This window comes from Mustela putorius, unplaced genomic scaffold (genome assembly GCF_011764305.1).
Source record: "Mustela putorius furo isolate JIRA1106 unplaced genomic scaffold, ASM1176430v1.1 tig00537227_pilon_pilon_pilon, whole genome shotgun sequence".
Classification (NCBI taxonomy): domain Eukaryota; kingdom Metazoa; phylum Chordata; class Mammalia; order Carnivora; family Mustelidae; genus Mustela; species Mustela putorius.
In genome coordinates this window covers 37810917-37835245 of record NW_025422368.1, presented here as the reverse complement: position 1 = coordinate 37835245, position 24329 = coordinate 37810917, and the positions used below count along the sequence as shown (strand labels likewise).

Below are 24329 nucleotides of genomic sequence, written 5' to 3'. Positions count from 1 at the left end.
GGTCTGTCATTTCTAACAGATTCTTTGCAAACTCCGTGCCAATCACAAAATGAGTCTAAGTCACAGAGATATTGTAACTTCTAGTAAATCAAGGGATTTGAAAATGCCCTGAAATCTGAATGGCCTTTTAACTAAAGGAGGGTATTAGCTGCAAACACAAATGGATGTCTTCAGCAACAGTGATTAACAATATATTTATCCCTTCCTCTACAGATTTTCCATAAAAGGGCCAACTAAAGAAAATAGCTGTGCTGCCACCAAGGAAAGCAAAATTTATTCTGAAACCTGCAGCAGTGTTTTCAGATGGATTTGTCAATCAATCAATAATCAATGATCAAAATTTTTTGCCAATTAAGTTTTAATATTAATATTAAGGAGTAAGAATTTAAAAGCACAATTAAAAAATAGAACTGTGATTAAACAACAAAATGTCTTCTCTATTTTCCCTCCATCATCTACATGGATCCCAACCTTAGAGTACACCATGTAAACAATCTAAAATATGCCCTTTCAATGTTTTATGTGGTAATATAATAAAGTATGAGTCCATGCATTCATACTCAGGATTTTTATTTGCTTTCATTTTACAACAAATGTGATCAAATTACATCTGCTTTTCTGTATTGTGCTTGTTTAATTTGTAACAATATCCTATGCAAATTACATACAATTCTGAGTTGCATTATAGTGTGGATTTATATATATATATTTACTGGTTTGTTGATAAGCATTAACTTTGTTTTCAAGTTTTTTCTGCTGTAAACTATGCTGCAATAAACACTCTGAACATCTTTTTAAAAAGTAGTACCTTTTTTTCTTTGATATAAACCTTAAAACTGGATTTGTAACTCAAAAGCATTAAATATTTTGTTTGCTTTAGATTTTATACAATTTTCATCTAAATTTAGAAACTCTCATAAAGGTATAACATTACAGGTACAGAGCAAAAGCACTTTCCTTCTTCCCGAACCTCTTGAGAATTACTTGCCAGATTGATACATTTTATTATGAAAATTTCAAGTATCATTGGATACTTTTGTGCATATTTTCTACAAAAATTCCTCCACTTAATCACAACTAAGTGATCAAAATTAATAAACTAGCATCAACACAGTGCTACCATCTAGTTCTCAGACTCTATTTAAGGTTTGCCAATTGTCTCTAAAGGATCCAGCTCAGAATCATCTTCTGCGTTTAGTTATTATGTCTCTTTAATCTCCTTCCCTTTGGAAGAGTTCTTTAGCCTTCCTTGTTATTCACAACTTGACACTTCGGAATACTACAACCCAGTTTTTCTGCAAAATGCTCTTTAATCTCAATCTGCCTGATTATTTCTCATTGTCATATTCAACTGCTCCTTGACAAAAACAGTGAGAAGTTCTTGCATCCCGTCAGGAGGCACACATATTTATTTGTTCCATTGTTGATGCCATTGACTTTGTTCACATGCTTAATGTGATATCTATCAGACTTCACATAAAGTTTCTCTTTCTCTTTGTAATTAATTAATATTTTGTGGACAATAACAAAGATGGCTTTAACATTCCCTTCAGCTTGGTTAAATTTTAGACAAGCTTTGTTCTTCCTATCTTATGAGGCCCTGACTCCTCATTTTTAGACCATTTAAGTTAGGAAATTTGTGATTGGAAATTCTGTGTCTGCTTCTTTGAGATGTAAATCTTTCAAAGAGCTTTTTAAAGGCTTTACAATCCAGAAGTGCCTATCTTAAGGACCAGAGAGTCATTCTTTTGATATGTAACTAACCATCAAGAAAAGTGGCACCTCTATTTCTTAGCTTCTGTGGGAAGGTAGGAGGCTAACTTCAGTGGGCACCTAGATCCAAGTTGTAAAGCAAACATTACAGGTACAGAGCCAAAGCTCTCTGTCAGGCTCCTTGCTTGGTTGGGAGCCTGCTGCTCCTCCCTCTCTCCTGCTGTGCTCTCTCTCAATAAATAAATGAAATCTCTCAAATAAAAGAAATCTTTAAAAAAGAGAAAGAACCAACTGTTAGAAGCATTTTCTTTAAAATGTGAAACTAATTAAAAAAAACAAGAGTTGTAAAACTCTCTCCTATCAGATATGAAGACCCGCAAAAGCTGGCCGACACATATGGTGTATGATCGCCGCCCCCGACCCTAGCTCTGCAAAACACTGCTGTCCTCTGTTTCAGCAGATTGTAGTTCTCTAGAATAATGTAAACAATTACATTTCCATATAAAAAAGTAACTAAAAAAAAAAGTAACTATTTTAAAAAATAATAAAATTACATAGTTGGAATAGCATAAATTTCAGATACATTTAATGGGGACACATATAATAAATAACATGACTTATTAGAAAAACTGTAAATCATACAAGATGATAAACACAATACAACATATATATTATAAATGAATAAAAAATAATATTTTAAATATAGCACTCTCCAAATGGATCTATAGATCCTATAAAATTAATTACAGGCATTTTCTAAAATTGATATAGAAAAAGAAAAAAGATCCAGGCAACTTGAAAAGAAGAAAAATAAGTCAAAGTAAGTTATTTTGACAATTATCAAGATGAATTATCAGGTTCAAACATTAAAGTAGTGAAGTGTTGAAAATTAAATTATACAGAGGGAAAGAAAAAAAGGGTGACAAAAATCAGGTATCCATGTCAGTTAATGCATTTTCCGCCTACAAATCCATTTTCTTTCTGTGTAGCATCTAGCCGTTGCTGCACCATTATCATCTAAGTAAGCACATTTTTCACTTCCTCTCACAGGAAACCTATGATAAAGGGATTAAACACCAAGAATGAAAAAATCCTGTGATTTCTCGCTTGCCCAATAACCCCATTAAAAAAAAATAATAATCTTTCCAGTGTCCTGAAAAGTGTGCTGTGGTACAGTGCTCTCTTGTTAAGGGGAAGATAACCTGTACCAAATTAGACCCTAAAAGTTTCTCTTCCAAGAATTTATACCCTAAAAGTTTCTGTTAAACTGACATTAAGAGAGTTATGTGTAATCAGCAGAATTACCAGTTTATATGAACCAATAGTTCTCAACACAAGGTGATTTTTGCTTTGTGTTCCCTACCCCACCCCCCAATACACACATACACAAGTGACACTTGGCAACATCTGGAGACATTCTGGATTTTCATAAGTGGAGGGGGAGACCTCTCTAATAGGCAGAAGCAAGAAGTTCTGCTAACATTCTAAAATGCACAAGACAGAACTCCCTCCCTATAGCAAAGAATTATTCAGCTTAAAATGTCAGTAGTGTTGCTGTTGAGAAATTCTAATATAAACTAAATGGCTAAATGGCTGGCGGTCACCATTTAGGGAGGTTATGTGGAGGTCATATGTGCAGTAAATTTTGCAAAATGGAAGATATGAAGATATAAATCAAGTTAAAATGAACAGGAAGTTTAACTTGAACTGTAAAAGGTGTCAGCAAACAGGTAGCATGAAGCTTGAAGAATAAATACAAATTGGAGAATATAGGTTAAAAGCAGGCATATGTTTCTTGGAATTTTTTTTTTTTTTGGTCTATGTTTATGAATCACTGGTCTATATTTTCAAAATAACCAGCAAAGATTTTCCTTCTTATATTTTGATTTCCAACCTCCCTGGTTGATTCTTAGAACTAATGCATCTTAGAACTAATTGATTTTCATCCTTTCAAATTCATTAGTATCAAGAATTATTTCAGATTAGATTTTGGTGAACTTAGAGGTAATACATGATACAATTTTCCCTATCTCATTTTTCCAACACACACCCAAACCTTGGGCTCTAGAGAAAGGCAGCTAATGTAGTTTCTGGAGAAGGCTGTGTTATCTAAATTTAAATAATCCCTCAAAGAAAGAAACTCACCGTTTGTTAAATATGGTTCCTTTTACCCATCGTCCTGTTTGATTTTCTGTCATCTCCAGCCCAATCCAGTGATCAGAAGTGCATTTGTATCGCTTAAGAAATCCCTTTAGAGACAAAATAAATTTCGTATGTTTTTTAGTTTTTGCTACAACCTATTGCATCCCCCCCTGCTTTGCAGGTTTTGAAGGGCAAGGCAACAAATGGTCAACTCCCACTTCACCAGAAAATAGCCTCCCACTTCACCAGAAAAAGTATTTCACCCTCTGACCCTTAGTTTTCTTACTTGTAAACAAAAATGTGAGGTAAGTTTTCTTTAAGATACTTTTTTTTTCTTTTCTTTTCTTTTTTTTTGATTCCAAATTGATAAATACTCAATATGGAAATCTATAACTCCAGGATTTTAATATTGTAAATGCCTGGAAAACTAAACGTTGCAACTGACTTCCTACATAGCTTTTCTAATCATCAGATATTTATTATAATGTTTTTCCACTTCACAGTAAATATTAGTATATTGATTTTAATATTATATTTTACTTCATATTCTCTCCCAAAAGTATTGCATGGACACATGCACATACACACATACACACACACACACACCTTTCATATATCCAATTCTTTTAGAATTTAATTCTCAAATTTTATTTTTCAGCCAAAAATTTCTATTTCTAAAGAGATCTTTCAGGAGAAAAATATAACTTTATCCTCATATTTCTCCTTTTCTCCTTATTCATTCAATGCTGAAATTTCTTGCTGCCTTGGAACCTTTTTAACCATACAGTTATATACAGAAAGTCATTGAGTCTATTATGCCACTTAATAGCTGGGAAACCACAAAATTAGTATTGTATCATTCCATGTTTCAATTTTATGATAAATATAAAGGATACAGTTTACAACACTATGGTCCATTCCTGTCTATAACAGTGACACTAACAATAACCTTTGGCATTTTAATATACCATTTTTTTGCATAATTTAATAAATTTATTTGAAAAAAATTAACTCATTGAGCTAAGCTTTGGGTTTGTAAAAGAACAGATTAGTCAAACACTGTGTCTGAATTCACAGAGTTTCATTTATAGTGAAGAAACTAATGTAAACATAGAGTTAGAAAATATCTTCCTGGATAAGGAGAAGAATGTCACTATAATAAATACAAAGTGAAATTTTAGTTAACAAGAAGTATCTGAATTTTTATAAGGCAATTGCATAGCAGGTGTTCTTTAAGAGGTGTATCTGGAAGGGAAGAATAGGATATTCCATAATGAAAACAGAGGATAAGGAAGAAGAGGGCAATTCATATTCTAGCCTTAGGAAGGAGCTTGCTTGAAGGCAAAAAAAAAAAAAAAGGTGAGAAAGGATAAATGTATTGACAATCACAGTATGTATGTTATTGGATAATTGGGAAAATTGGATGAGTTTCAGTAGTTGTGGTCTTAGTGACATGGAACAGGGATGGGCATTTCCTAAAGCCTCTCCTAGGAAACATGTTAATTATTATTTGCTCACTAAAAGAATACCCATGTGGTTTCTTGTTAAAGATGCAAGATAATTTTACATAGGTGGAAATAGGTATGAAAAATATTTCATGAAGCAAGCTGTCTTTCATTTTAACTAAGGAAAACATTTTGTAATTTAAGTAAACAAATACGATATTTTAATTAAACCATTTTAAATAAACAGTCCTTTATTTTTATCACTCCTTTACAGATAGCTTTACTTCATTTTGTTGCTTAAATTTTGCCCAGATTATATAGTAAATATAGGCATCTATTACCTTCAAAATATATCAAGAAATTGTAAGATCAATGTCTCTTTTCTTGATCCAAAGAGTACAATCATTTTTATCTGATATGTTTAATAATGTCTCTTAAGTTCAAAACTAATTATTTTGGTATGCTCTGATCTTTGTGTTCTATGATAATCACTATTTTTGTCAGCTTTTGCTGACAAGAGTCTTATAAGTGAAGATTTTAAAAACATGTTACCTTAATTCTTTAACCTCTCAAAAATTTTACTAGCACTCAATATTTTTCCATCTTGCTGCTAATTTAGACATTTTCCCCCAAAAGAAACTGTAAAGGACAATTTAAGAATTTCTCAGAATGTTCATTGCAAAAGTCTTGCAAAAGTTGACAATGAAACCACTGACTACATACAGAAGATCTTCTATGAACTCAAGTTTGCATCTTACTTGTTGATTTGCTGTGTCTTACTCTTAACATACCTAGTTTTTTAAAATTTATTTGGATTTCTATACATCTTGCTACAACCAAAATAGTTCTTTTCTTGCACTGGTCTATAAATTGCCCCCATCCTGTTCACATCCACTTAAATTTGAACCAACCTTCATGCAGATTGCCTAAATATATTTTATTGACCACGGAATTAAAAGAATTCTCTTTTAACCATTTTAAATGCTGTGTTGTGCTGCCTAACATTTTAATACTTCTTAACTGCAAATTATTCAAGTTATCTTACCTCTTATATTGACCCTTTACCTAATTTTTAAAATTTGAGTATAGTTGGTGTACAATATTACATTAGTTTCGGGTGTACAACATAGTGTTTCAACAAATTTATGCATTACGGCATACTCATCACAAGTGTAGACACTATCTATCACCATACAAGGCTATTACAATAACATTGTTCCCTAGGCTGTGCCTTTTTCCCCCCGTGGCTTATTCATTCTATAACTGGAAATCTGTACCTCTCATTCCCTTTCACCCATTTTGCCCATCCCACCATCCCCTTCCCTCTGGCAACCATGTTTGTTTTCTGTATTTCCAGGTCTGATTCTGCTTTTTTTTTGTTTATTCATTTTTTTTTGAGACCTACATGAGTAAACCATATCTTGACCCTTAACTTTTAAAGAGACTAGACAGAAGTAAAAACATATGCTTATCACATAAATAATTGAGGGAAAGAACAAATTTCACAAGTGCAGAAGTATGTAGTTGCACAATCCTCTGTTAAAGTTCTAGGAGATTTCCTTTATTCATAGGATTTTTGCCATGTAAATCAATACTTATTTTAAAATGGGCCATTAAGCTTTTAATTTGTACCTGCCTTTATGGTATAGCAAATGCAATAATTTCAAATAAGACATAGTATGTGTTCAGTGGAAGCTCATGATTCAGTCTAAGAAGACTTTCAGTTACATACCTATTCTTTACTGGTAGTGAGTGCTCTGATGGAAGCTGTGATGGGACCTCAGAGAGAGCAAAGCAAGACTGAGAAGTCAGAGGAAGTTTCCTCAAAGGGGGTAGATTGGAGAATCCCATCCTTCCTAAAACAGTTGTTTTCCTGCAGTACTGACTTTTAAAAGGATTCCAAATAATATCAAGTTCTTTGCTTTATACTTAAAATACAAAAATATCTGTCAAGTCTACTCCTTGATATAAGCCTTACACTATTCAAACCAAACATTACCAAGTTTTGCAACTGTATCTCACATGGCAAGCTCTAAAAATCTTTGGCATAGACAGGCATGTGTGAAAACAATTTTTTAAATCATAATATCATTTGAATATTTCCAACACCTCTACTGAAGAAATTGCATAAGAATTGTGTATCAAATTACCATTTCCTCATCAGTGTCAATCATAGTTAGGTCAGCATGTTGAGTGACACAGTTGTGTCTACTTGAATTCCAATCTTGTTCTTCTTTAGAGAAATAATAACATTTTTTTTGGAAACCAATCCAATCATCTGGGCAAGAATCCTGAGTATTCTTACATACTAAACCTGGAAATGAGACAAACACATTTATTAAAGGCCAGTAGAAATAATATGCCCCTGTATTTTGAGATCAATGGCGAAAGACAAGATTGTGATGTAAGATTTTGATTATGACCAGAATTGCATATCTGTCATGCAACAAATTGAAAGACAAATTTCATGTTGTGTTAAAAGACAGCAGTTCAGGATTTGATAGGACACTGATATTCCATTGAACCCAAACCCCAGTGGTCCATCATCCGTCATAGGCCTACCAGTATGATTTTTATTTGAGTTAAGTCACCTATACCACTTTTGCGTAAGTGAAATATAACAAAATCCTAGCATTATCTGGGGGTAAAAAAGTACTAATTTATGTTAGGCTGTTATAATCTAGAATGCATGTTTTAGTTTCTAAGGAAACAATGAAAAGAATTAAACAGAATATATAATTAACAATATGTGTGTTTGATTGCTTATTGTCAGCTAGGTACCACCATCATTGTATGACTCTGAGTTAGCCACTGAAAAGAAGCCACATGAGATTTTGAAGGTAGAAATAAAGCAGAAAATTTTATTCTTAGAGACCTAGGGCATAGGGAATTCACAGGCCTTTAATGAGTTTGCTCTTGGTAGACTTGGCAGCTTGAGGTCTTTTTTAGACTTTAATCTTTAGGTTCTCCAAACTCATTAGTGCTTTAAGCCAAAATCATTAGTGACTATTTCTCCTCCAGCTACACAGCTTTCAGACCATCACTCCTCAGCTCCTTCCACAGTCATGTCATTCCTAATTACCATATTAAAGTCCTATGCTTGTAACATTTTCAGTGTCTGTTTTCCTGAAGGCACCCAGAATGAATCAGTTCTGAGTACCAAAAGTGGGTCTAAAGGAGCAAAACCTTAAGGATGAGCTATGGTATTGATTGTCCACATGATTCACTTTAAAGGCATTGATTCAAACACCACTCATAAACGGGATGCTGGTGATATATGGTATATGACCATAAAACAAATTATCACCTATAGTAAATCTGATGCCAAGTACCTATAGAAGGTAAAGCTCTTAACACCCTTTTCTTTTTCTTTTTTTTCTTTCTGAAAAAAGATTTTATTTATTTATTTGACAGAGCAAGAGAGGCAACACAGCAAGGAGAGTGGGAGAGGGATAAGCAGGCTTCCCACTGAACAGGCAGCCAGAGTCAGGGGCTCAAACCGAGGACTCTGGGATCATGACCTGAACAGACGCTCAATGACTGAGCCACCCAGGAGCCCCACCTTTTTCTTTTCTTTTTCTTTCTTTCTTTCTTTTTTTATTTTTTTTTAATTTAATTCCAGTTAGTTATCATACATTGTTATACTAGTTTCAGGTGTAAATATTGTGATTCACCACTTCCATACACCCCTCTGTGCTTATCACAAGTACCCTCCTTCATCCTCATCACCTATTTAACCCATCTCCCACCTCCCTCCCCTCTGATAATCGTCAGTTTGTTAGTGAGGAGCCTGGGTGGCTCACTCTGTTAAGCATCTGCCTTCGGCTCAGGTCATGATCCCAGGGTCCTGGGATTGAGCTGCACATTGGGCTCCCTGCTCATGGGGAAGCCTGCTTCTCCCTCTCCCATTGCTTGTATTCTCTCTCTTGCTTGTTTCTCTGTCAAATAAATAAAATCTTTAAAAAAAAAATTATCAGTTTGTTCTCTATAATTATGTTTGTTTCCTGATTTGTCTCACCATTTTTCCCCTTTGCTTGTTTTGTTTCTTAAATTCCACATGTGAGTGAAATCATATGGTATTTGTCTATCTCTGTCTGACTTATTTCACTTAGCATTATACTTTCTAGCTCCATCCACCTCATTACAAACAGTGAGATTTCATTCTTTGTCATGCCAAATTATATTTCACTGTAAATATACATCACATCTCTTTTACCCAGTCATCTACTGATGGACTCGTGGGTGACTTCCATACCTTGGTTATTATAAATAACGCTGCTATAAACATAAGGGTGCATGTACCCCTTTGAATTAATGTTTTCATATTCCTTGGGTAAATACCCAGGAGTGTGACTGCTGAATCATAAGGTACTTTGATTTTTAAATTTTTAAGGAACCTCCATACTGTTTTCCAGGGTGGCTGCATTGTTTGCATTTCCAGCAAAAATGCATGAATATTCCTTTCTCTCCACATCCTCACCAATACCTGTTTTTTCTTGTGTTGTGGGTTTTAGCCATTCTGACAGGTGTGAGGGCATATCTCATTATAGTTTTTATTTACACTTCCCTTAATAGGTGATACTGAACCTATTTATGTGTGTGTTGGCTATATGTATGTCTTCTTTGGAGAAATGTCTGTTCATGTCTTCTGCCCATTTTTAAATTGGATTATTTGTCTTTTGGGTGTTTAGTTTTATAAGTTCTTTATGTATTTTGGATACTAACTCTTAATGGAATATGTCATTTGCAAAATATCTTGTCTCATTCCATAGTTTGCCTTTTAGTTTTGTTATTTACCTCACTGTGCAGATGCTTTTTATTTTGATGTAGTTTAACACCTTTTTCTTTTTTTTTTTAAGATTTTATTTATTCATTTGAGACAGAGAGATACAGAAAGTTCTTTATATATTTTGGAGACTAACTTAATGGAATATGTCATTTGCAAAATATCTTGTCTCATTCCATAGTTTGCCTTTTAGTTTTGTTATTTTCTTCACTGTGTAGATGCTTTTTATTTTGATGTAGTTTAACACCTTTTTCTTTTTTTTTTTTTTTAAGATTTTAGTTATTTATTTGAGACAGCGAGATACAGAGAAAGAGAGAGAGAGAGCATAAACAGGGGGAGAGGCGGAGGGAGAAAGAGAAGCAGACTCCTTGCTGAGTGTGGAGCCCCGATGTGGGGCTCAATCTCACGACTCAAGATCATGACCTGAGCTGAAACCAAGAGTTGGCTGCTCAACTGACTGAGCCAGCCAAGTGCCCCTAAAAGTACCATGCTTAATGGAGAAATATTTAAAAACTTTCTCATGGATTTAAGAATGAGGTAGTGATGCAACCCTAACTATTTTTCTTCAACCCTGTACTGGAAGTTCAAACCAGTAAAAGAAGGCAATACACTGAAAGGTATAAAGATTTCAAAAGAATAAATAAAAACATTTCTATTTGCTGATAATCTGAATGCTTACATAAACTTCCAGATGAAGACTGATAGTTATTTAAATTAATAACGTAAAACACACATTAACAAATTTAGAAGAAAGGAAATCTTTCTTTCAGATCACACAATGGAGTTAATCACATTAATCACAATGGAATTTCTGCTTTCAGATCACACTGCAATTAAATCAGAAGTCAATAACAGAAAGATGGCTGAAAGATTTCCCAAACCATGTCGATAAAACAGCACAGATCTAAATAGCACATGGAACAAAGAAGAAATCTCAAGAGAAATTTTAAAATGTTTTGATAAAGAAAAATAAGGACACAACTTATCAAAACTTGTGGGATGCAGCAATGCTTACAGGAAAATATAGGGTATTGAAAACATACTTTAGAAAAGAAAAAGATCTGGGGCACCCGGGTGGCTCAGTGGGTTAAGCCTCTGCCTTGGACTCAGATCATGTTCTCAGGGTCCTGGGATTGAGCCCCGCATCGGGCTCTCTGATCAGCAGGGAGCCTGCTTCCCCGCCCCACCCTCTGCCTCTCTGCCTACTTGTGATCTCTCTCTCCCTCTGTCAAATGATTAAATAAAATTAAAAAAATAAAGAGAAAAGGAAAAGATCTAAAATCAATCATCTAAGTTTTCATCTTAAAAAAACTAATAAAAGAAAACTAAACCCAAGTAAACAGAGGAGAAGAAATAATAAGAAATACAACAAAAATCAATGAAATAAAATTAGGAAATTAACAAAGAAAATTAAAAAAAAATTAAAAGTTTTTCTTTGAGGAAAAATAAAATCAGCTAACTTCTACCCAGGTTAACTATACCAAAAAAATTAAAAAGAGAGAGAGAGATAGAGAAAGGACGCAGATTAATAATATCAGAAATAAAAGAGAAGACATCATTACAGATCAATGGAAATCAAAATATAATAAAGAAATACTATGAATAGGGGCACCTGGGTGGCTCAGTAGGTTAAGAAATACTATGAATAACTTAATGACCCAATATTTGCTAACCTAAATGAAATGGACCAATTCCTTGAATAATACAATCTTGCAAAACTCAAATGAGAAGAAACAATATGCATAGGCCTATATCTATTAAAGAAATTGAATGAATAACTAGTAATATCTCAAAACTTCTGTTCACCAGACCCGGATGGATTCACTGATGAATTCTACCAAACATTTAAGGAAGAAATTATACCAGTCCTCTACAATCTTTTTCAGAGGATAGAAGTAGATGGAATACTTCCTAACTGAATCTATGAGGCAAGCATTACCCTAATGAGTCTATCTAATCTATACAAAGTTAAGAAAAGGAAACTTTTCTTACATATATCTCATGAACATAGACACAAAAATCCTCAACAAAATATTAACAAATTCAATCCAACAATATATAAAAAGAGGTATGTGCCTTGACAAAGTGGAATTTATCTCAGATCTGTAAAGCTGGTTCAGCATTTGAAAATCAATTAATGTCATATATCATATCAACAGGCTAAAAAAGGAAAGTGACATGATTCACGATCATATGAATGAAAGCATTTGACAAAAATCTAACACTTGCGACACAAACTCCCAATAATCTAGTAAGAGAAGGGGCACTTCCTCAACTTGATAAAGACTATTTACAGGGGTGCCTGGGTGGCTCAGTGGGTTAAAGCCTCTGCTTTGGGCTCAGGTCATGATCGCAGGGTCCTGGGATCAAACCCAACACCGGGTTCTCTGCTCAGCAGGGATCCTGCTTACCCCACCCTGCCTCTGCCTGCCTATGGACATTGGGGAGGGTATGTGCTTTGGTGAGTGGTGAGTGGTGTGAAGTGTGTAAACCTGGTGATTCACAGACCTGTACCCCTGGGGATAAAAATATATGTTTATAAAAAATAAAAAATTTTATTAAAAAAAAAAGAAAAAAATTTAAAAAATTCAAACTATCTAAAAATTAAGAACTTCCCTTCATTGAAAAACATTACAGAAAATAAATGTAAACTTCAGAAAGATTTTTAGTATACTTATATTTAAATAGCAGAAGATATTTAAAATAGAAATGCAAAACATTTTTATTGATTATATTAAAGAATACCTATGAATCTAACAAGAAACAAAGAGCTAACGCAAGTATTTGAATATACTCATCACAAAATACTGTGACTAAGTGAGCTAAGTTCAATACGACAAGGAGCTTAACAGTGTTGGTCATCAAGAAAACGTCAATTAAATTCCCCAAAAGGTAGTAGAACACACTCATCAGAATGGCAGAAATGGGTAAAACTGACAACAAAGTGTTGACCAGTATGTTAAACAATCAATATGTCATAAATTTTGGGCTGGGTTGTCCTCAATCTATGGAATTATTTACTAAAGTTGACATTTATATACTGCGTGGTTTAATAATTTTTCTTGTAAGTGTATCCCAAATGATACCCACTATTCACTAAAAGTCTAAAAGCATAAGGATGTTCAAAACAGCATAATTTGCAGTAGTAAAAATGTGGCACTATCCAAATGTCCATCATGAGTAGAATGATTAATAAAGTAATATATAGCATGAGATATTCTACAGCGAGGATCTGTAAACTACAGCCTGAGGCCCAAATCAGAGTAAAATGCAAAATGTTTTTACAATTTAAAATCATCAATAAAATAATAAGTAATAGAAACTCAAAACAATTAAAAAAGGAGTAACATTTTGTGACATATGAAAATATTCAAATTTTCATGTTTAACTACAGTGAAACACAGGAAGCACAATTGCTTACATATCATGTGTGGCTGCTTTTTCACTACAAATGCAGAATGGAGTACTTAAAACACAAATTGTATGGCTAACCAAGATAAATTTATTTAATATCTGGCTTTTTGCATAAAAATTTTTCCAACCCCTTTCAAAAATGGCTCAATGAAATTTTGCTACCTGTTATGACATGGAAGAATCACACAAACATGGTGTGGAACAAAAACAACAAGATGCAAAGAATAAGTAAGATCTTATTTAAGATCATAAGTATGATCTTATTTATGGAAAAATTTTTAAATGGGCAAAACTAAACTGTTCAACAGAAATCAAAATAGAGATTGCCATTGGTATGGGAATTATGGTGGAACATGACATTATCAAGGTGAATGATTTTGTCTTAATCATTTTTAATCTCCCCAATGTAGGTCATGAAATTCATATATAGGTCATGTAATTCATAATAATCCATTCATTGTCACCCATTAAATAGATCATGGGTAATGGGAAAAGAGTGAGAAAAATAAGAAAAGATCATTCAATAGAGGCCATAGAAAAGTAAAAAATAGTAAGTAAAGAATTAAAAAATGTAATTTACTCACCTATTCCAGTAATTACAATATTAATGACAGTGAAAGATATTGCAAGCAAAATACATATGAGAATCTTCTTATAGCTGTTCTTAAGACCTGAAAAAAATTAACTTTAGAAACATGTAAAAGAAATATTAAATTTTCATTCATAACCATAACTAACAAACTCCTTTTAGCAATTTATTCCACTATTTCATCAGATAACACAAACCTACCATTTCTGTTTGTTATATGGAAAAAAAAAACTTGCTTTTTTTGGGAAATGTCTCAGTTTATCCTTACATTCAATCTAATGTTATCAATTGACCTTACTGTCAAAGTCCAAGGAATCAAATATGTATAATTCTTTAGGGTAGAATTTCTTAAGATCTGGAGCCACTCCCAGGCCTTCAATATCCTTCTTCTATGGTACAATATCAGCATATCTTAACACTCCTTGAATAGTTCTAAGATCATCTATTTTTTAACTAATGAAAACTTTATTTTAAAGGATAGGTAGCATAACATATTTGAAAGTTCATAAATAATCAATCCGAAGATTTGGAATTGAAATTTTTGCTGCAAATGATCAAAGGAACTTGAACAAGACACTACTTTCTTTTTTTCCTGGCCTGGTATTTTGTCGTCTACAAAGTCAGCAGAACAGAAAAATTAGTGCCCATTTGGAGAAAAAATAGACATAAGTTTTTTTTGAAATAAAACAACTTTGTCATTTTATGTGATTATAAACATCCTTACTGTAAAATTTTATGATACTTTAAGATAGACAGTAAACTTATTGAGGGCATTTATCATTCCTATCTTTTTCCTGGTGAAGAGCTCTCCTTTTGTTGAACAAACATTTTTCCTTTGTGGATGTACAGAAGATATTAAATTTAAAAGACATCTAAATTTCTACTACTTCAACATTACCAGCATTATCACTTGGGTTTACATCCTTCCATCCATATATCTCTCTAATCCTTTTTTCACACATATAACCTTGCCTACAAATACACATGATTTTATATTAGTACATTCATTAAGTACCCACTATTTTCTATTCTAATGTTTTCAGTTAACAATTTGTTCTTCTCATATGTGGTTGACGGTTAAGAATGGCCCCCAGTGAATCATGGCACCCCCTGTGTCCACCACTCTTTTGACACATGATCCTGTTCCTCCTCCCATCAAGAGATATACTGTATTCCCAACACTTGAATATGAACTGCCTTATGCCTTGCTTTAGCCAGGAGACTGGGGCAGATGTGACACTGAAACTTTAGAGCCCAAGCCTTAAGAGACTTTGTAATTCCTACTTTCACTGTTTTTGAGCCCCACGTAACAGAAGAGACATAAGCCATTCCAACTGAATCTGTATTTATCCCTAAACCTTAGAACCATAAGCAATAGCCACTAAAATTTGGAGGTGGTTGTTCATTCAGAGAAACAGGTAAATTTACACATCATGTAGAAGAATAATTTGACATAAGAATTTGAATGATGGATTTAAAAAAAGTCCTCTTCTAATGGGTATTTAGGCTGTCCCACCTTTTTGAGTTAACCATAATTAGAATTATAGTTTAAATGTCTTGCATATTTGTCTAATTATCTTCTCAAGACAAAAATCTCAAAAATAAATAAATCGGCATATATCGAATAGATATTCTTCCAAAAGTATGGTAGCAATCTACACTATCATGCACAACATATGAAAACATTCGTACTTATAAAAATTCATAATAATTGTTTAAAAGTACCATAAAGAGGGAGAGGGAATGCAGCTAGAGAAAACTAGCATTGTTTTTGAGCCACCAGACGGTTATTTCAGTTATGTTATAAATATAATTAGAAGTCATGTCTAACCTGCGTATTTCTGCCAAATTTCTGAAAAGTCCTGTCATTAGTTGTACGTTTCTTCTAACCATCTGGGATTTCAAAGCTACATAATAAACATGAACTACAGTGCTTCACTTGTGAGCCAGCATCGTGTTTATTTGTTCATTCTTTGACAAATATTTACTAATCACCTACTATGTGCTAGTTTCCATAAATATAATAATAAACAAAAGCTCTCCTGGTATTTATATTTGGTGGAGAAGACACAGTCACTTGAAAAAAAAATTAAAAATTACAGATTACAACAAGAGTTGGAAGGCGATAAGCTGGGTGATTGATAAAGACAAATAACCAGAAAAGATGGTGGGCAGGAGGTGGAATTCTGTGGAACTGACATTAAAACCAAACCTAAAATATGACCAGTGGCCATTTATGTGAAATAAACCTGAGAAAGAATTTTAAGCAAAGAGAAGAGCAAGTTCAAGTGCCTTAAATCAGGAAAGAATGGAAAAGAACATGGCGAAGTAGGAGTTTGATTTGGTCAAAAGTAGCAGGGAATACTCACTAGTTAGGAACAAAATGATGCTAAACATTAAACTTTGGGAAAGAACTTGACTTTCTTCAAAGTATAATGGGAAGCCACTGAATTGTTTTAGGTGGGTGTTTGGCACTGCCAAATTTATGCTTTTAAAAGTTCCTTGTGACTAGTGAGTAAAGAGGTCATTTAGGGAGCTATAACTCTAATTATATCTAATTATGGGGATCTCATAAACAAGGGTGGTAGGGCTGGAGATATAAAAATCAAGTGGAGCACTTGGAGGGCACTGGTATCCTTGATAGAGTGCCTTCAGTCACACAGAATAAGGGTACACTGTTGGAATAAGGAACTAAAATCAGCATTTCAGAGAAACTTGTGCTGTATGTATTGAAGCAAGCAAAGAGGTAGTTAAAATGAGAGGAGTGGTTATCACGAGGTTCTTTTTTAAACATTAAACACATAATGTTTCTTTTCTTCATTTGGAGGTGATTTAATATGGAAGGTATAGACTGCCAATACAGGCAAAAGAGGGAGAGAAAAATTAAGAAGAATTCTTGCACTGGCTATGGGGGATGTGGTCTGAAGTACAAAAGGAAGGGGTATTCCCATGTAAGAGAAATGACACTTCCTCCAACGCAGCAAAAGTCAAAAAGAGGAGAAACAAAACATACACCTGTCTTTTCAGCCTTTTGATTTTGTTTATGCCTTGGTTCCAAGCTTCAGTTCATGCTCTTTCTAGTGTTGATGTTGTTGTTTTAAAGATTTTATTTATTTATTTGACAGACAGAGATCTCAAGTAGGCAGAGAGGCAGGCAGAGAGAGAGGAAGGGAAGCAGGCTCCCTGCTGAGCAGAGAGCCGGATGCGGGGCTCAATCCCAGGACGCTGGGATCATGACCTGAGCCGAAGGCAGAGGCTTTAATCCACTGAGCCACCAAGGCGCCCCTCTAGTGTGGTTTTAATCACTTTTCAAGTGTCACCATATTAATTTCTCTAATTCCCTACTAGTTTTCTTCAAATATCAGGTATCAAGAAAACAAGCACATTCCTCCTTTTTCTATAGCATCAAGCATTTAAGTCAATGTGTCATTATGACATTCTATTTGTCTGTGAATTGGCAGTGTGAACAAAAGAACGTTATTGTTACAAATATTACAGGTCAAAATCTTGATAGAAATTTTATAGTGTATAACTATTTTCTTACCTCTTTTGACCCTGTTAATCTCTTCATCCACTAAATAACATTCTCTCTCTCTTTTATATTTTTTTTAATTTAATTATTTTGAGAGAGAGGGAGCATGCAAGTGACAAGAGGGACAGGGAGAGAACCTCAGGTAGACTCATTGCTCAACACGGAGCCTGACTCAAGGCTCATCCCAGGACCTTGAGATCAGTACGGGAGGATGTCAGACACTTAAAGGGCTGAATCCCCAGGCCCCCTCCCCTATCTCTCTCTTTTTTTTTTTTAAATTAGAGAATATATGTGTGCTATGTTTTCAGAAGTTCTGGCATATAATAGTAATTAAATAAAAGAAAGCTTATCCTATTGTTTTTTCTTGTATTATAGCTCTCCCATCTTTCCATTTTTTAATTATTGTGTGTGTGGGGGAGGGAACATGAAGATCATTTACTGCAATATTAAGTGGAATTTTAAATGTAATATTTCTATTTATTATTTTAAGTAGGTAGTGAGCCTATTTGTAATTCTTTCCTCCAGGATGATTGTTGAAAGAAAACCCAAAACTGCTTAGAATCAATGACCCTTCTTTAAAAAAAAAAAAAAAAAAAGGGAAGATTCTAAGAATCGTGGAGGTGTTTTAAAAAGAGGAAATGCCTTCAAAATCAACAAGAAGAAAGACGCCTACCTCCTGACAATGTGAGAAATGCTCATTTGCATTACAGAAACAGAGAGTCCTTTCCATAACAAAGTGGACAAGGTATTAGATCATTTAATTCCATAGTGCAGTTGAGAATGCTAGATCCTGTACGTATACAACACCAGACTCAAAAAGATTCATCTACCATTGATGGGGTGAAGAAAACAGTGGGGCTGTTATAACTGTAGCACAGAAACAGTGGGACTAGACCCAAAAGGCTAACTGATGTTGGGATGTATGTTTTCACAAATAATCAGAGAAAAGAGATGACTAAGACTCTCTCAATGTTTCGATGGCACAATAAAGCTAGGAAATGTCGTACAACCCCGAAGAACCCCCTCCCCCACAATATCACCAAACAGCAAAGATTAAGTGTCCTGTCAGCTCAGTGAGATGCAGACTTGGAGTGACATTTAGTGTGATACAGGACACTAATGAATTGGACATTTGCTGCATTTCTCATATGCAGGTACACATTTAAGCATGCGACATGTTCATTCTCTAATCTAAATCTAAACCTAAAATCTAAATCTAATCTAAACCTAAAATCTACTTTTCTACATTCAATATAAATAGCTTCCACTTTATAAGTTCCTTCTCTCTACCCCTATACTCAATGGTCAACACTTGTACACTGCAAAATTATCCAAAAACCAAAAAAGAACAGAACCTGTTGTTTTCCCACTGTGAATTTAGTAGTGAGAGATGAATTTCAAAGAAGTTGCTCAACCCTCATAATGTGTTCAACAAAGGAATGTAAAAACAGATAACATCCCTGGGTAGCTCAATAAAAGTCTATTTAATTAATAATGTAACTAAAATGGTTCTAAATTCATCCCTGTGATAATCTAGACAGCTAAGGATTCCAATTACTTTCCCCGTAGAAAAGCTGACTCAAGTAATTTCTCTCTGTTTCTGGCTCTGATCTCCGTGCTCGATTCCGCAGCACATATACTAAAATTGACAATCATCTCCAAGGAGAGATAAGAGGAAAAATCCAGGGTGACTAATGAATTTAAAACTAAATAAAATACACTTTTCCCTACCTGACAGCTATGGGGAAAAATCACAAATTACGAATATGAAAAAAGAATATAAAATAAAATATTAAAAAATAAATAAAATATTAAAAAATAAATTTTATCATGCACTAAATTAACTATTGCAATGGTGTTTATAAGTTCAAATTATATATCTATATATGCAACATATAATATTTACATATACATAATATTACCTAGTAAATTAAAGACTACATTTATGTAATATATATCATTTATTTATACATAAAATACATAAATTCATATTGTTGATCAATCTTTAGTGTATAAATTAACATTGATTTTATGAGTGGCTAGAAAACATTCTTAAAACTTTGGTTCTGATATTTTCGTGTTATTATCTAATATTTGATCCCATTGTCCCAAAACCTTTTGATCTAACCTTAACAGAATTATTAAATTGTCAAAAAATGAGGAATAAGTATCTATGCATTCTAATATGAACTGTAGTAACAAAAACCTTTAACTGTTGCATGCGCTAATATATTGAAAAGAATTAAATGGCAAGTGTCTAGAATTCACCACAGTCCCGAAATCAATCATTGTATTTAATGCATTTTAACCTCTCTTCTTCACTATATTCTGTTTAAGAAGACCCTTGTTGAAATAACTTTGAAAGATTTTTCTCCTTGATTTAGAATTTGGATCTTACATATTCTGAACTTGCTAGTTGGTAGGCCTAAGGCTACTAAGCTGTTTTCTAGTTGTTTTTTTTTTAAGATTTTATTTATTTATTTGACAGACAGAGATCACAGGCAGAGAGGCAGGCAGAGAGAGAGGAAGGGAAGCAGGCTCCAGGCTGAGCAGAGAGCCTGATGCGGATCTCCATCCCAGAACCCTGCATAACTGGAGCTGAAGGCAGAGGATTTAACCCACTGAACCGCCCAGGCGCCTCGTCTAGTTTCTAGTTTTAATTTTAAAGTGAATTTTCTTTTCTTATCCTTCTTGAGGTTGACAGAAACATCTTTAAGACATCAGAGTACTAATGATTCTTTAGATAAGACGAAGATAGGGAGATAATCTTTCTGCTATTAAGTACCCCCAAACTCTGGCTTATTTTGATTCCACTCACTGTCCATAAACAACCTTTTAAGACATTAGAAATATTGGCCAAATTTTTCATACTTTGTCTTCATTCTGGGCCTTGAATGAGTATGTGGAGCAAATTTAACATCATCTCCAGTATTTGTTTTATTAAATACTTAGTAAAAATGAAATTAAATCTTGAACAGTTTTAAGCTGTGATTAACCCCCCTCCACTATCAGTTAAGATAATCTCCATTCATAAGACAAAATAGCCAATTCCAAATCTGAATTTTATTGCCACAATTTTCATTTTATGGAGATGTTAATTCAAAAAAGGATTTTTCTGTTTGATGAAACAAACAAGCAAACAACAAAACCTGTCCCATACCTTGGAAGGCTTTTAACATAATGTCATAATTTCCAACAATAACTTTCATTCTTAACAAATGTAAATGTCCTTACCTTGTTTTTTTTCATCGGTTCCTTGATTCCTGTGATCAGTCTGGGTAAGTATCAGGGGGCTTTGTGTCATCTTTTCCAAAACTTCTCTTCAAATTTGCAAATTAAATGTAAAAATGTTTTTAGTCTCTTTAGAAGCAGCTTAAAACTAGAGTTATTCTACCTTAGAAAAACAGAATAATTTTAAGCAGTCTTTCTCAAAATGAAAGTAACTGCATCTGATTGAGTGAAACTATTGCCTAAACACAATTTCCTCCTATAGAAAAAAAACAAAAAAATGTACAGAAAGAGGAAGTTCCTTAAAATATAAGAAATAACAAGCTTGCAGATTCTTATTTTCTCTATGGGGGATCCCCGTCAGAAAAAGATATATATATATATATTCAAGAGGCTGTTTTTTCGATTGTTTCAAGAGTAGTATCTAACTAGTGTCCTTCCAGGGCCATAGGAGATAAGAAAATTAATTAATTAAAAGTCATGATTTAAGACGTGAGTTTAGACATGTGCTCAGACACAACAATCATGTTTAGAAAGACAATCTTTTTTTTTTTTTAAAGATTTTATTTATTTATTTTGACAGATAGAGATCACAAGTAAGCAGAGAGGCAGGCAGAGAGAGAGAGAGAGAGAGAGAAGGAAGCAGGCTCCCTGCTGAGCAGAGAGCCCTATGCGGGGCTCGATCCCAGGCAGAGGCTTTAACCCACTGAGCCACCCAGGCACCCCTAGAAAGATAATCTTAAAGGTGATGAAATCAATAATGAGAAAGCTATGTTTCAAACTGGCTACTGAAACAAGAATATAAACAATTTTCTCTCTTTCTCAGATGTATCACAGCAATGTGCACACCCTCACACTCCTACACAAACAGAAAGCAGAAAGAGAAAAAGGAATGCTATCACAGGGGCACACACACCCACACAGTCCTACACAAAAAGAAAACAAAGAGAAAAAGGAAACTAAAGTTAAAAGATACTCAAAATATTATCAATATTCAAGATACTAGATTATCAGGAAAAACAAATTCCTTCTCAAATTTCTCCTCATCAGAATTTTCAAATGATTTCATATTCTCTTTCAGTAAATATATTCAAATTCCACAGAGATGCAGCTGATGTCCTACAAGTTCCTTCAGGATTAACACCATATCTGTTCTAACTGGGATTCTGTAAAGGGAAAAGGAAATGAGAATGGAGAGGAAAGTAGAAGGCAAAGAATTGAAAAGAAAAAAAATAGAGACTATAAAAATAAAAGAGAATAATCCCACTTAATACAGGATTAATCTCTTCCAGACGGCCTTGAATATACAGCTCTGGTCACTTCTATCATCACGCAAAACAAAATTACGTGAGATAAAATACCGATAACAAAATTGTTCCATTTTGGAATATAAAGAAGACTAAAAGTTTGGGCAGAAATGAACCTTTCCTTCTATGTCATCAGCAAAATATTCTAGGGATTCCACTATCATAGTTGAATGAAATTTAATTTTGTTTCTAAGGAGAAGCAATTAAGATATGAAATTTCATGCAAAATATAAAACATTTCTATCAACTCAAAGTGTTTTCTGATGAACTTTTGCAGTTCATTCCAGGAACCAGGCAGCCACTCATCTAATATCAATAGAGATGAGTTTTGCTGGGTTTATAATTTTATTTAAATGGAGTCATGCACCCTTGTGGATCTGGTATCTTTTGCACAGTAAAATGTTTTGGAGTTTCATCCAGATTGTGACATAGACCAGTAGTTCATTCCTTTTCATTGTTGAGTAGAATCTCTTTGTGTAACTATATAATAATTTGCTTATCCATTATGGCATTTGGTTGTTTCCACTTTTTGACTATCATAAAATCAGCATCAATATTTCTGTTAGTCTTTCTGTGGACATTTATTTTCTAATCTTTTGAGAAAATACATAGTAGGGGAATTTCTAGGTCAAATAGAAAATATGTTTGTATTTTTTGTGATAAGAAACTCAACATGTGATCTGGGAGATGATGACTATGTCTATTATCTCAATTGTGGTAATGGTATCGTAGGTGTTTGCATATGTCGAAACACATCAGATTGTACACATTAAGTATGTGCAGTTTTTTTGTATATCAATTATAACTCAATAAAGCTGTTTTTTAAAAAAATAGATGTTTAATTTTATAAACATAATATATCTTCCAAGGAGGTTGTTCTTCCAAGTAGAACAGTTGCATTTCCTTCATATCAATAACAGCATCTGATAGGGTCAATCTTTTTTATTTTCACCATTCTAGTAGGTATGTGGAGGTATCTAAATGTAATTTTAATCTCTGAGAATCTGTTGAGCCTTTTCTCATATGCTGATGGCAATTAATATATCTTTTTCTCTAAAGATTCTATTTATTTGTTAGGGGAGAGCACATTAGCAGTAGGAACAGCAGGCAGAGGGAGAAGCAGGCTCCCTGCTGAGCAGAGAGCCTAATGTGGGGTTAGATCCCAGGATCCTGGGATCATGACCTGAGGTGAAGGCATATGCTTAACAGACTGAGCCACCCAGGCATCCCAATATATCCTTCTTGGTGAACTCTCTATTCAGATATTTTGCCAATTTTTATAGGATGATTGGTTTTCTTTTTAATGGGTTGTAAGATATGTATCTTATATTTGTTATATGTGGTTATGTTTATGTATATGTCTTATAACTCATTGAAAAGAAGGAAAATCATCCTATAAAATATATATAATGAGCTGTAAACTAATATATAAACAATATGGAAACAATTCCTTTGTCAGATATATGTATTACAAATATTTTCCACCATTTGTAGAGTGTCCTTTCCTAAAAGCTTTCTCAAAACTCTCAGAAATCTAGAATCCTCTAAATGTCGAGCTCTCTAGACTTTTGAAAGTGGCATATTCTCCATTGTTAAAGTCTAACATTTACCCCTGCTTAAAGATGATGCTGAATCCTCTGCCATCAAAGAAACTACACACCCTCCTTATGATTATCCCTTCCTTCCCCTCCTGATCATAAAGCCAGTAACTAAGATTAGCTATTAATCTTAATACTCAGGAGCAATTCTGATCTGACCAACATGTAATGCCAACCTACAGAGTATACAGTGTGATCAGATTCCAGGGGCATTAGATCAAGAGAGAAACACAGAGCTGGATAAGAGAGATTTTATCAACATTGGAGTATTCTCTTAAGGCATAAGAATTGATAACTTGGGAAAATGTTGTGAGCGGTGCTGATAAACTGTTAAAATAACTCCCAGAAGATTGAAGAATGTAATAGCCTATGCTAAGCAGAGTAAAATACCAGAATTGCTGTGGAAGATAAAGAGAAGATAAAAATAGAAAAGTACTCACAGCACTTGGCATTCTGTAGTGGGTATACTCTTATGGACAGGAGCATGATATGGTAGTGGGATGGTATGATGGTCACCCTATGAAGAAAGAAATAAAGTATGCAGTGACAGGAGAACATAAGCATCACTGAGAAGC

At 33.9% G+C, this 24329-nt stretch overlaps 2 protein-coding genes across 4 annotated transcripts in view; one reads left to right on the top strand and one right to left on the bottom strand.

Moving 5' to 3' along the window:
- KLRF1 (killer cell lectin like receptor F1) overlaps positions 1 to 799 on the top strand; it is a 13165-nt gene extending 12366 nt beyond the window's left edge. The window contains exon 6 of the mRNA XM_004779717.3: positions 214 to 799. Within this exon, the coding sequence (XP_004779774.1) occupies positions 214 to 334 (121 nt within the window). The 3' untranslated portion in view covers positions 335 to 799. The remainder of the gene's footprint in view (positions 1 to 213) is intronic.
- Positions 1 to 24329, bottom strand: part of LOC101682992 (C-type lectin domain family 2 member B) — a 27601-nt gene extending 3272 nt beyond the window's left edge. The window contains exons 1-5 of one of the 3 annotated variants that reach the window (XM_004779715.3): positions 24195 to 24329; positions 20856 to 20941; positions 14085 to 14171; positions 7451 to 7614; positions 3859 to 3962 (exon numbers count right to left, since the gene is read on the bottom strand). In XM_004779715.3, coding sequence (XP_004779772.1) covers positions 3859 to 3962; positions 7451 to 7614; positions 14085 to 14171; positions 20856 to 20925 — 425 coding nt within the window. In that variant the 5' untranslated portion in view covers positions 20926 to 20941; positions 24195 to 24329. Of the gene's footprint in view, positions 1 to 2282; positions 2769 to 3858; positions 3963 to 7450; positions 7615 to 14084; positions 14172 to 20855; positions 21101 to 24194 lie in introns of those variants that run through there. The other 2 variants (XM_004779716.3, XM_045073064.1) reach the window with 2 other exon arrangements.